Source organism: Microcaecilia unicolor, chromosome 3 (assembly GCF_901765095.1).
Source record: "Microcaecilia unicolor chromosome 3, aMicUni1.1, whole genome shotgun sequence".
In the NCBI taxonomy this organism is placed as follows: Eukaryota; Metazoa; Chordata; class Amphibia; order Gymnophiona; family Siphonopidae; genus Microcaecilia; species Microcaecilia unicolor.
This window is the reverse complement of record NC_044033.1, coordinates 74,628,586-74,641,883: the sequence shown is the minus strand read 5'-3', so window position 1 is coordinate 74,641,883 and position 13,298 is coordinate 74,628,586. Positions and strand designations below refer to the sequence as shown.

At 46.6% G+C, this 13,298-nt stretch overlaps 1 protein-coding gene across 1 annotated transcript in view; it reads left to right on the top strand.

Moving 5' to 3' along the window:
* Positions 1-13,298, top strand: part of VASH2 (vasohibin 2) — a 95,260-nt gene that overhangs the window by 42,657 nt on the left and 39,305 nt on the right. The window contains exons 6-7 of the mRNA XM_030196047.1: positions 2,565-2,946; positions 4,447-4,541. Coding sequence (XP_030051907.1) covers positions 2,565-2,946; positions 4,447-4,541 — 477 coding nt within the window. The remainder of the gene's footprint in view (positions 1-2,564; positions 2,947-4,446; positions 4,542-13,298) is intronic.

The window sequence follows — 13,298 nt, the reverse complement described above, 5'->3', positions numbered from 1 at the left end:
CCCGGTTTTCGGCCATAATGGAAACCGAGGATGCCCATCTCAAAAACGACCAAATCCAAGACCTTTGGTCGTGGGAGGAGCCAGCATTCGTAGTGCACTGGTCCCCCTGACATACCAGGACACCAACTGGGCACCCTAGGGGGCACTACAGTGGACTTCAGAAATTGCTCCCAGGTGCATAGCTCTCTTACCTTGGGTGCTGAGCCCCCCATAACCCACTCCCCACAACTGTGCACCACTACCATAGCCCTTACGGGTGAAGGGGGGCACCTACATTTGGGTACAGTGGGTTTGTGGTGGGACTCTATACTTGTTTTTAGTTTGTACACCTGTCTTTTAGATTGTAAGCTCCTTGAGCAGGGACTGGCCTTCCATGTTAAATTGTACAGCGCTGCGTAACCCTAGTAGCACTTTAGAAATGTCAAGTAGTAGTAGTAGTTTTGAAGGGCTCACATTTACCACCACAAGTGTAACAGGTGGGGGGGGGGATGGGCCTGGGTCCGCCTGCCTGAAGTGCACTGCACCCACGAAAACTGCTCCAGGGACTTGCATCTTCTGTGAGGGAGCTGGGTATGACATTTGAGGCTGGCAAAAAAAAAAAAAAAAATAATAATTTTTTTTGTTTTTGGGTGGGAGGGGTTGGTGACCACTGGGGAAGTAAGGGGAGGTGATCCCCGTCATCTGGTCAATTCGGGCACCTTTTTGAGGCTTGGTCGCAAGAAAAAATGGACCAAGTAAAGTCGGCCAAGTGCGGGACGCCCTTCTTTTTTCCATTATTGGCCGAGGACGCCCATCTCTTAAGCACGCTACGGTGCCGACACACCCCCTGTGAACTTTGGTTATCTCCGTGACGGGAAGCAGTTGAGGATGCCCAAAATCGGCTTTCGATTATTCCGATTTGGGCAACTCTGAGAGAAGGACGCTCATCTCCCAATTTGTGTCGGAAGATGGGTGCCCTTCTCTTTCGAAAATAAGCCTGTTAGTAATCCACTTAGGAAATTACAAATAGTAATAGCAATACATTAAAATCACAAGAAGGTTTTTATGGACTTTCTGAAAACTGTATAATTAGATAAAGATCTTAATCTGACTGGTAATCCATGCCAAGTTTTGCTGCTTGATACGTGAAGGAGGAAGCACAATGTTTTTTTAGATTTCATACCCTTAGGGTTTGGATAATATAACACATTGCATATTGGCTAAACTATGTATTAATAATAATGGTATTTTTCTATACCACTGTTATTGACAATAATGCAGCCGTTTACAAGCAAGATAAAATAGCAAAAGGAGTAATGGGAACGCCAGTCATTGGTGATGGGCAAGACGATGGTAGAAGAAAAGGAACCACAATGAACACAGTCACACTGAACGGGTAACTAAATCCTCCTATCCCAACAGCTCTGCACGGGCCAAGCCTGTCCCAATTTGCTTGAAGTAGCTCTCTCTTTTTTATGGTCTACTTTGAGCAATTTATATGAAGATTCAGTAGGAAGGGAAGAAGGCAAATTATTCCTTAGGATAGGAGCTCATCCCCTCCCCATCCACCCCCTCTTACACACTCTTCTCAGGCTCAATCCTCCCCAGCCGTCTTAACTTTCCAGGCTACACCCTATGCAGCTCGAACCTTTTCCAAGACTTGATCTCCCACCTCTGCAGTAATTTCAAAGCCTAACTTTCTCCAGCTCCTCTTGAGGGCGAACACCCCGCAGCTTTCCCTCTCTGCTCCCAAGTTCCTTCTCACCACTTCCAGCTTTTTCTCTTCTCTGCTTCCATGAGCTGTCTCTTCCCCTCCCTGATGCAGCAACAAAAATGTATGTGACTGTTTACTTTTTTGGACAGTGACTATTTTAGCTAGTATTTAGCAAGACCTAAAATGGAGATGAGGAAGAGTGACTAGAGCCCACCAATTCCTAGAGAGAACAAACTAGAATCTTGTTATAGTATAGGCTCGATTATCCAATGTAAATGGGACCGAACTGTTGTCAGATAAGTGAGAAGTCAGATAATATGGAATACAAGGGTAACCCCTTAAAAAATGCATGGAAAACATACTTTATGCACAAAGAAAGGGCATTGGTATCTGTATTTAAAATAACAGTATTTTTAACACTAACCAGCAGCATGTGAAGCTGGAAAACAGGAAGAGAACCTTCGCACTTCTTAAAGGCAATGTGATATGTCACGGGAGGGGGGGGGGGGGGGAGAGGGGGTGTTGTTTGCATTAGGGAAGGTCGGATGTTTAGACTGTATTGTACTTCTAGGATCCTTAGGAGTCAATTTACATAAGGTTTAGGTGCCTAACCTTTCAGAACCAAGCACAAAAAGCAACACTCTTGAAAGCTGACTTGGATTGGTATTTGTCAGCATAAGATCTTGGAAACCGTTAGAACATCCTAGAAGCATTCTTTCATCACCTCAGGACTGTAATTTCTTTTCCACTGTCCCATTTCCTCCTCATAGTACACTAGAATTTGCTTTTGGTCTTCTTACAGTGCTATTGTGGTGATGAATATTTATATGCATCTTTAGCTTTATGAATCTTTGCCTTAACATGCGTTTAGATATTTAACCAACGCACAACCTGCAGTGGAACGATTCCCAATCAGCTTTAAAACCCAGTTCTCAGGGAACTATTTTCACCATGTGGTGCTTGGAATTTACTACAGTGGTTGTTATGGTGCGCTGGGCATGAGCAGAAGGTCTGACTTAATGGACAAACCTTTGACTTTCCGAACTCTAAGTGACCTCATCTTTGAGTTTGAGGAGTCGTACAAGAAGTACTTCCATTCAGTGAAGAAAGTGAAGATTGGTTTGTACGTGCCACATGACCCCCATAGCTTTCAGCCAATAGAATGGAGACAACTGGTGCTCAATGTGGGAAAGATGATGCAGACAGACCTCAAAAAAGAGCTGGAGAAATATGCCAGAGATATGAGAATGAAGGTGGGTGTCAAGACAGTAAATCATATTTTTTGTGTTAAGTAACCATCAGGGTTGGGCGTGTTCCTATTCAGTGGCATAGTGAGCTTAAAGGTCCACTTCAGTTATCCATATGGAGCTTTAATATCTGACCATGAGATTTGTTATTTTAATGTTAAATCCAGTTAAATTTGTTTGATTATCTGCTTTTTATCCTTGGCCTTGAAGCAGAGAACAAAAAAAGTTAAATATACAAAATAAACATGTAGGGAAAACATGCAGAAGCACAGCATAGGTTTGTAGAAATGGGGTGCCTAATTGTAGTTTCATATTATTTAAGCTCATAAAACAGTTAAAGTAAGATATATGCGCCATAATCTACCCCTGATATCTAAATTCCGACGTTGGCATTGCTGTAAAACACTGGCTGTGGCATTTTAAAGTTTTATTGGGGTATTCAGTGCGGGATATAGACTAAGTGTCGGAAGTTAATCGGGGTATTGTTGATATCCAGCACCAGTACTGGCATAACTATCTGGGCAGGATAGGACAACCAAATGGAGAAACTAAGTTGTCCAGATAGTTTACCGGAACTGAATCTTGGCTGTACCAGATAGCTTCTGGCTGTGTTCCTAAGCAACCCTGGCATTAGCTCAATAGTGCTGCTGCGGTCAGTGAAGACCTTTTCAGTGGCATTATCTGGACAGTGCCACTGAGAGTCCGTGAATAGCCCTAATCAGCATAGGAGCTGCACCTACTAGAAGTGCCGCTGAATGTTCAGCCTATGATTGCTTCAGAAAGTAAGTGAAGGGATCTTGTAGGAGTTGAAATAAAATGGAAACCTTTATAAAACATTTCTCCCGGATAAATGTGCCTTGTGGGATAAACTGAGAGACCAGAATTGTATTCCCATTGAATTCTGCACGATTTAAAGACTTGGATTTGCTTGATTGCAATACGTTTTATATGCTGGAAAGTGCAGAAATTTTGGGCAGGGGAAAGTGGGTTGTGGGTGTTCAGGAGGTGCAAACAGTTCTATTGGAGGAAGACACAAGTCATTGGTCAGTTTGAAAAATCCAAACAAGTGCAACCCTAGAACCCCCTTCCACTATCCCCAATACTCTGTCCTTAGATTCCAGCACCTTAGAGCAGGGATTCTCAACCCAATCCCCAGTTAGCGCCCAGTCAGTCAGGCTTTCAGGATATCCACAATGAATATGCATGAGAGAGATTTGCATACAATAAGAGGCAATGCTGTAAATCTCACGTATGTTCATTGTGGATATCCTGAAAACCTGATTGGCTGGGTGTGTTCCGAGGACTGGGTTGAGAACCCCTATTAGAGTAATAACCATAGTACTGTTGTGATCTTGTCTTTTAGTGTTAATCCTCCTAGAGGATTTCTGCTTTCTAGTTTTACCCCTTTCTGGTTATAAGAAGGCCTCCAGCTTGAGCCTGGGAGTGAAGGGGTGTAGAGGTTTTGTGCATTCTGGAAACGTGTTGTTCTCTGTGCTGCTTTCCCAGATCCTGAAGGCCTCCAGTGCCCAGTCTCCAGTGAAAGAGCGATGTAGGGGTAAATCCTTGTCCCCTCCCCGGCGGGCCTGCAGGAGAGACAAATCGTGAGTATTTCTGCTATGTCTGACTAGGCATATAGCCAGACCTCCAGGTTTTGGGAGAGCCTGAGCCCAGAGTGTATGTGAGGGGGTACAAAGTAGCACCCCTTGACCCCACCACCAGCAGAAGCCTTGCAGTTGGTGGCGCTTTTCCTGGGCTACCGTCAAGGAGCCCCATCCCCGCATGCTCTAGTTTTTCACATAACTGAGCATAGTTGGGAGAGGCCCACCCCTTGTGCGTGCTTGGTTTTTGTGCATGCGTGTGGGGGGGGGGGGGGGGGGGGCTACCTCACGCATGCCCAGTTTCACAAAAATCAAGCATGTGCAGGAAAAGTGCCACCAACTTGCCAGTCTTTGGGGTAGCAAAGGGCTTTTGCTGGTGGGGCTTGGTAACCCTTGCCAGCCAAAGCAGTAGATAGCACCTCAAGTTTTGGGGACCTAAAACCAAATTTGGGGGAGAAGGGGGCCAGGTCTGCCTGTGCCACTGTGTTGGTCCTTTCTTAGCACTTCCAATTGAACTTCTCTGAAGAGAGTAGTAAGGTTTCACTGTCTCTGCACTGAATCTAATGGTGGCAGAACAATTAAAATTAATACTGAACACTTTTTGGTCCTGGGAGCTCTCATTTTTCCCGCTAAAGTAAGCCAACTAAAGAGATTTCAGTAAGCTAGTCCAAGTTTAGTCCGCGAGGGCTGTAAGTAGACCAGATTTTCAGGATTTCCTTAATAAGTATGTATGAGACAGACTTGCATGCCACTAGATCCATTGTATGCTGCTCTTGCTCATGCATGTTCATTAGGGAAATCCTGAAAACCTGATCTGCTTGCAGCCCTCAAGGACTGAACTTGGACCAGCTGGAATTACCAGCTGCTTTTGTGATGAGACCTTGGAAGGTTGTTAGCTATTTGCTTGGTTCTTTTAAAGTGTTATCGCAATTGAGTGATTTCAACAAAAGCCAAACACCAAGCACATGCACCATCTTCGCAGTTACAAACTAGAGCACTTAGGCACCAAGTTACAGAATAGTGCTTAAATGCACTTAGCACCTAACTGCTGTTTCATCCCCATTTTAATGCTTAACTTCTGTTTCAGCGCCAAAGGTTAGACACCAAATTGGCACTTTTAGGTTTTGGCTCTCTGTATAGGGAATGGGACTTGACAAACTTCCTTTCTGTGGTTTTTGCAACTACATTCAAAGTGGTTTACATAGAGGGGCATAATCGAAAGGGGCGTCAAGTTTTCCTGAGGACGTCCTCGCAGGACGTTTTGGCGAAGGGGCGGGGAAACCCGTATTATTGAAACAAGATGGGCGTCCATCTTTCGATGGATAATACGGTCGGGGACCCCCAAATTGCGAAATTTAGGTCGTCCCTAGAGATGGTCGACCTTAGACTTGGTCATTTCTGATTTTCGGCCATAATGGAAACTAAGGACGCCCATCTCAGAAACGACCAAATGCAAGACCTTTGGTCGTGGGAGGAGCCAGCATTCGTAGTGCACTGGTCCCCCTGACATGCCAGGACACCAACTGGGCACCCTAGGGGGCACTGCAGTGGACTTCAGAAAAAGCTCCCAGGTACATAGCTCCCTTACCTTGTGTGCTGAGCCCCCCAAAACCCACTCCCCACAACTGTACACGACTACCGTAGCCCTTATGGGTGAAGGGGGGCACGTAGATGTGGGTACAGTGGGTTTCTGGTGGGTTTTGAAGGGCTCACGTTTACCAGCACAAGTGTAACAGGTGTGGGGGGGGGGATGGGCCTGGGTCTGCCTGCCTGAAGTGCACTGCACCCACTAAAACTGCTCCAGGGACCTGCATACTGCTGTCATGGAACTGGGTATGATATTTGAGGCTGGCATAGAGGCTGGCAAAAAATATTTTAAACATTTTTTTAGGGTGGGAGGGGGTTAGTGACCACTGGGGGAGTAAGGGGAGGTCATCCCCGATTCCCTCCGGTGGTCATCTGGGCAGTTCAGGCACCTTTTTGTGGCTTGGTCGTAAGAAAAAAAGGACCAGGTAATGTCGTCAAAGTGTTCGTCAGGGATGCCCTTTTTTTTTCCATTATGGGTTGAGGACACCCATGTGTTAGGCACATTCAAGTCCCGTCTTCGCTAAGCCTCCGACACCCCCCCCCCCCCCCCCAGGAACTTTGGTCGTCCCCACGATGGAAAGCAGTTGGGGATGCCCAAAATCAGCTTTCCATTATACCGACCCTGTGGGAAGGACGCCCATGTTATGATTTGTGTCGAAAGATGGGCGTCCTTCTCTTTCGAAAATAAGCCTGACAGTATATACAGGTACTTATTTGTACCTGGGGCAACAGAGGGTTAAGTGACTTGCCCAGAGTCACAAGGAGCTGCAGTGGGAATTGAACCCAGCTCCCCAGGATCAAAGTCCGCTGCACTAACCACTTAGCTACTCCTCCACTCTAGAATTAGGATCCGCCCATCTACCCTCCGATAATCTCTCCACAGAGGTCAGGTTTACACTAATCAAGAAGGCTATAAAAGCTATTTGTTCACATAAAACAGTGCTTTACCTAAGGAAATACCTTTTTAGAAATACCTGCTATAAATATAGAAGTGACTGGGCAGCTTCCTTGCTCAAAACTCTGCTTCTTTAGAACTCCGAGGCAGTCATATAACCAGATGTTCAATTTTGGGTGGACCTGAGTCTGAAGTGGGAGTGGTGTACAGAATTCCCCATGACCCCACATACCTATGGCAGGGGTTCTCAAAGCCCCTCTCTCCCTAAAGCCTGGCAGTTGGCTGCACTTTTCCTGGACGGCTGCACGAGGATCCCACCTTCTCGTGTTCAGTTTTTGTTTTTTTGTTTTCACAAAACTGAGCATAGATGGGAGAGCTTCACCCTGCTGTCCATGTTCCCTGCCCCACGACTTCCACCTGAGTTGGTGGGAATCCCCAAGCCCCACCAGCAGCAGAGGTCCTTCTCCAGTGGCTAGAAACTGTGCAACACTTTCAGTCAGCAGCACTAAGGATGCTGCCACTGCACCACCCAGCACCAGGGGCGTATCTGGACTCGGGCGGTAGGGGGGGCCAGAGCCAGAGGGAGGGGGCACATTTTAGCCCCCCCCCCCGCCGCCCCCGATTCCCCCCCCCCCCCCGCCATTTCCGGACCCCCCCTCGCCACCAATGACACCCTCCCCCGCTGCTGTCACTTACCTTTGCTGGCGGGGGACCCCAACCCCCCGCCAGCCGAGGTCCTCTCTTCCATACAGGCTACGCCGCTGCAAGTTTCAACGCTTCCTGTTCTTCTGAGTCTGACGTCCTGCACGTACAACACGCTGGACGTCAGACTGAATTCCAAATTCTGAGTCTGACGTTCTGCACGTTGTACGTGCAGGACGTCAGACTCAGAAGAACAGGAAGCGTTGAAACTTGCATCCTGCACGGAAGAGAGGACTTCGGCTGGCGGGGGCTTGGGGTCCCCCGCCAGCAAAGATCGGCGATGGGTTGGTGGCGGGCGGGCGGGAGGGAGGGGGAGGTGGAGAGGGTCTGTGGTAGGGGGGTCCAGGGTGAAATCTGCGGGGGCCCAGGCCCCTGTGGCCCCACGCAGATACGCCCCTGCCCAGCACCCTCTCTCCCCACAATGCAGATGCTCAGTTTTCATGCATGCATGAAAATTAAATATACATGGTCGAGGTGCCAGTGCAGCGTGCCCCAGGGAAAGGTCAGCGGTGCCTTCACTGGTGAGACTTGGGGATCCCCACTAGCCATATCAACAGGTGGTGCAATTTTGGGAGGGTCTGAAGCCATAGTGATAAGGCAGGCATGCCTTCAAAATTCTCCTGATCTGATGTGTGCACTCTGTTGCGCAGCACCTCATGCTGGCAACAAACTTAATATAATTGTTTCTCCACCATAGTGGATTTAGATGTCCATTGTCGAACACAAGGGTGACCAGGTCAGTCCTTCAGCCACAGGAGATCTGGGCTATTTACTGTGAACATGAGGTCTCTTACCTGCAGTGATCAGCTAACAAAAGCCGTAGTTATTTATTGTAAAAATTTACATCCGCTTGATCCTACTCAAGTGGATGTAAATTGTTTGGTGAAGATGACTGCCAAACAAGATGGGGACACATCACGGCGAGCTCCAGGGTCACCTCCTGCCTTAGACATACACTCAAAACAAATGGGACTCAGCACAGAGGATCTCAATCAAGCAAAGGAATGACCGCCTATATGGGCAAAGAAAGGAGGGCACTGCAGCTCCCCGCTCCAGACCCTCACAATCCCCAGCTACTGAGACCCAGCACACTGAGGTGAAAACAGACACTGAGCCCAGCCCGGCTCCCCTCAAGTCAAGGCTTACCTGGCCCGGCTCCCCCAAGTCAAAGCACACCGAGGCTTCTCCGGCATCAGTGAGACCTAGCGTACCGAGGCTGAACCTAATGCTGCTGAGCCCTGGCCCGGCTTCCCCAAGTCAAAGCTCTACTGCCACCTAGCAGGGCTCTACTCCCGAGAGAAGATCTTGGGAGTTGGCCTGTGCCAAATCGAGAACTCCGGAGAGAGGAGACGAGGACTGCTGCTCATGTTGGGTTAGACTCTGACTGCACGTCCCAGAGTGAAGTGAAAAAGAGAAGCACGGGAATGGCTGAGCAGCCCCCTCGAGATCGGCGATGGAGGAACAGTGCAGTAAAGATGGAAGAGCTGTGAAGGCAAGAAGGCAGGCTGCATGGACGGAGTATGGGGGCCTAGCAGTCATATAAAAATCTTTCTTCAACATAACCATGGTCTCAACCATTGTGACATCATTAGAAACAGTTGCATTCACTATAAATGACTCCACCCTCACATGTGCCTTCTTCTGTACACTCTTCAATAGACGACCAGGAAGCTGGGTAAAATCCAGAGATGACTTCACCTACTTCGCTAGCATCTGTGCCTCTTACACCAATGTATTGCTTCTAGGTGATATCAACATCCCTGTGGAAGATCTAAAGGATCATCGCACATGAGAAGTTCGTGGCTACCTGGCATCCTGGGATCTTCCGTAACTAACACCTCAACTCACTACAAAGGCCATCGCCTCATAAGCACGTAAGCACCGCCATACTGGGAAAGACCAAGGGTCCATCAAGCCCAGCATCCTGTCTCAGACAGTGGCCAATCTAGGCTTCAAAAACCCGGCAACCCCCCCCCCCCCCCCCCCCCAAAAAAAAAAATAATGTTCAATGGACTATTCCCTCAGGAATCTGTCCAAACCCCCTTTAAATTCCGTAAGGCCAGCTGCTGTCACTACATTCTCCGGCAACAAGTTCCAGAGTCTAACTACACGCTGAGTAAAGAAAAACTTTCTCCTATTTGTTTTAAATCTACCATATTCTAGCTTCATCTTGTGTCCCCTGGTTTTGTTGTTGTTTGAAAGTGTAAACAATCGCTTCACATTGTCCGCTCTACTCCACTCATTATCTTCTATCATATCACCCCTCAGCCACCTTTTCTCCAAGCTGAAGAGCCCTAACCTTCTCAGCCTTTCCTCATAGGGAAGTCGTTCCATTCCCTTTATCATTTTCGTCGCCCTTCTCTGCACCTTTTCTAATTTCTTTATATATTTTTTGAGATGCGGCGACCAGAATTGGACACAATACTCGAGGTGTGGTTGCACCATGGAGTGATACAACGGCATTATAACATCCTCGTGTCCTGAGGAAAAAAACAAGATGGCGTCCGGAAGGGAACGCTAGCCAGACGGCTCGTTACCCGTTTCCCCTCAAATCTTTAGTAAATTTTTACCTTGCGATGCCGAAAAGGAGGGGCAGGCAGCGGGTGACTCCCTCCACATCTGCCGTGGTTTCGGGACCGATGGACCGTTTTGCGCAGCCTGTGGGTGTAATGGGGCAGGATTCCTCGCTGCAGGAGGGAGCAATGGGAGGTTCCTTGCTCCCTCAGCTTGAGGCCAATATCACCTTTAGCCCCGAACAGCGGAGTCCTCTGATGATGCCGGCAAGGGGTCTGCAGCAGGGGCAGGAAGCACTCGGCGTCTCTGACCTGGAAGTGCATTCAGTGGAGGGAACTGCAGCAGACCAAGAACTACCGGCTGTGGAAGTCGGAGGAAAAAGACTCAGTGAATTGCTGGCTGGGAATCGGGAGCAGACAATGAAGAGAGATTTGACTGAGATTACTATACCCAGTAAGTCATTTTTGCCTTCTAAACCTGGGAATATAACTCTTGACTCGATTTGGGAAGCCTTGGTAGGACTTGAGAACTCTTTTACACAGAAGATATCTCAGGTGTTACAAGTAACTCAGTTGCCTTTGGAAAAAATTGAAGCTTTAGAAACTAGAATGAGTAACACTGAAAAATCTTTAATCACATGTAATGAAGCACTAAAAACTTCTCAACAAATACAATCAAATTTGATAAAAGAGAACATTATTCTGCATCAAAAGACTGAAAATTTGGAAAATCAACTAAGAGCTAAAACTCTTAGGTTGATTAATTTTCCAAAAACCACACTAATGGCTCCACTAATAATGTTTAAAAAATATTTATCAGATATTCTAAAGATTCCTGAACAAGCATACCCTCCAATTTCAAAAATTTATTATTTGCCTCCATATAAAATTGAGAAACAAAAAGGTGTAGTGGACCAACAAGAACAAAGACCTGACGCTTCATTTGACATGTTGAACTTAACGCAAGAACTTCAAAAAGAAGAAATGACAACGATTCCAGCAACATTGATTGTCTCCTTTGTGTTAGAACCCGACCGTGATTGGGTTCTTAAACAATTTTTCCGTCATAGAGATGAACTCTTTATGAATAACAAAATTAGAATATTTCCGGATATTGCCAGAGTAACACAAAGGAGACGTCAAGCGTTTTTGAAGCTCCGCCCAAGGGTCCTACAGTTGGGAGGACTATTCTGGTTAAATTTTCCATGTAAATGCGTGATTAAAGTTAGCTCAGTCAAATATATTTTTTATGATGCAAGTCAATTGAATAATTTTCTTGATTCTAAGTTTGCAGTTGATTCTAGTCAGCAATTGCAGGCTCTGTCTACATCTACTCCGTAAAAAGGATTATAACAGGCATATTATGTTCTCTTCCCTTTTTTTTGATCTTATGTATTAATGAGAAAAATTTTTCCTGGAATTGTACCTTGTTTTTTCTCTCATATTGTGGACTTGAAATGGATGAGATAAAGTAATAACCTTATATTTTGATTTCCCTATGAAAATGATGTATATTTTCTTCCATTTTTTCATTTACAAGTGTTCTTGTAATAATTTGTTAAAACTTATAAATAAAATAATAAAAAAAAAAAAATAACATCCTCGTGTTTGTTTTCCGTCCCTTTCCTAATAATACTCAACATTCTGTGCGCTTTCTTAGCCGCTGCAGCACACTGGGCAGATGTTTTTAACGTCTTATCAACGATTACTCCCAGATCCCTTTCTAGGTCCGTAACTCCTAATGCGGAACCTTGCATGACATAGCTGTAATTCGGGTTCCTCTTACCCACATGCATCACTTTGCACTTGTCAACATTGAACTTCATCTGCCACTTGCACGCCCAATCCCCCAGTCTCGTGAGGTCCTCCTGTAATCTTTCACACTCCTCCTGCAACTTGATGACCCTGAATAATTTTGTGTCACCTGCGAATTTAATTACCTCACTAGTTACTCCCATCTCTAGGTCATTTATGTTTAAATCTTTTTTATTATCAAGCCATCACAAAACTTTGCCAGACATTATCCACATACAAAACATCTCCACTGGTCCATTAAGTCCGACTAGAAACAATGTACAATTTTCTCCCAACCCCCCCCCCCTTTCTTCCCACTCCCATTCCCCCCTCCCTCCCTTTCCCCCCCTCCCCCCCAAGAAAGCATCCCCCCCCCCACTTTACCCCCCCTTTCCCCTCCCGCAACGCAAGATAACACTCAACAGCCTATCCTCCGTTCCTGTGACACTGTCAATTCAAGAGTCTACTGCGTGCTAGTGGTTGCAGTGTGTCCCAAAAGTTTGCCCATGTTTTTTGGAGCGCCTGACCCTCTTTGGAGTCCAGATCCTGCACTCCGCGTCTCTCCAGCCTCAGCAGTTCTATCATTTGAGACCTCCATGCTCCAATGGATGGTCCTCTGTGTTCTCTCCACTGGAGGAGGATGACCCATTTTCCCATCAGGACCGCCCGCTGTACAAACGAACAAAAACCTGGCAATGTGGGTCTACTGCCAACTCCAGACTTCGCGCCTTCTGTCTCGCTGCACCCTACGCCTGGAATAAACTTCCTGAGCCCCTACGTCTTGCCCCATCCTTGGCCACCTTTAAATCTAGACTGAAAGCCCACCTCTTTAACATTGCTTTTGACTCGTAACCACTCGCCTCCACCTACCCTCCTCTCTTCCTTCCCGTCCACATTAATTGATTTGATTTGCTTACTTTATTTATTTTTTGTCTATTAGATTGTAAGCTCTTTGAGCAGGGACTGTCTTTCTTCTATGTTTGTGCAGCGCTGCGTATGCCTTGTAGCGCTATAGAAATGCTAAATAGTAGTAGTAGTAGTAGTTTGTTTGAATTCTCCAAAGAGAAGTAGAGGTTGTCTCTTGATTGTGCGCCCCCAATATTTCTGCGTCTCACCAAGAATGAGAGTCCACAATTTGGACACATGACGACAAAACCAAAACATGTGAGCCAGCGAGGCGGGGGCCACCGCACACCATGGGCAGGCATCTGATTGACCAAAGCCTGCCTTAAAGGCCCTCGCTGGGGAGACGTACAGTCTTAAAGCAAA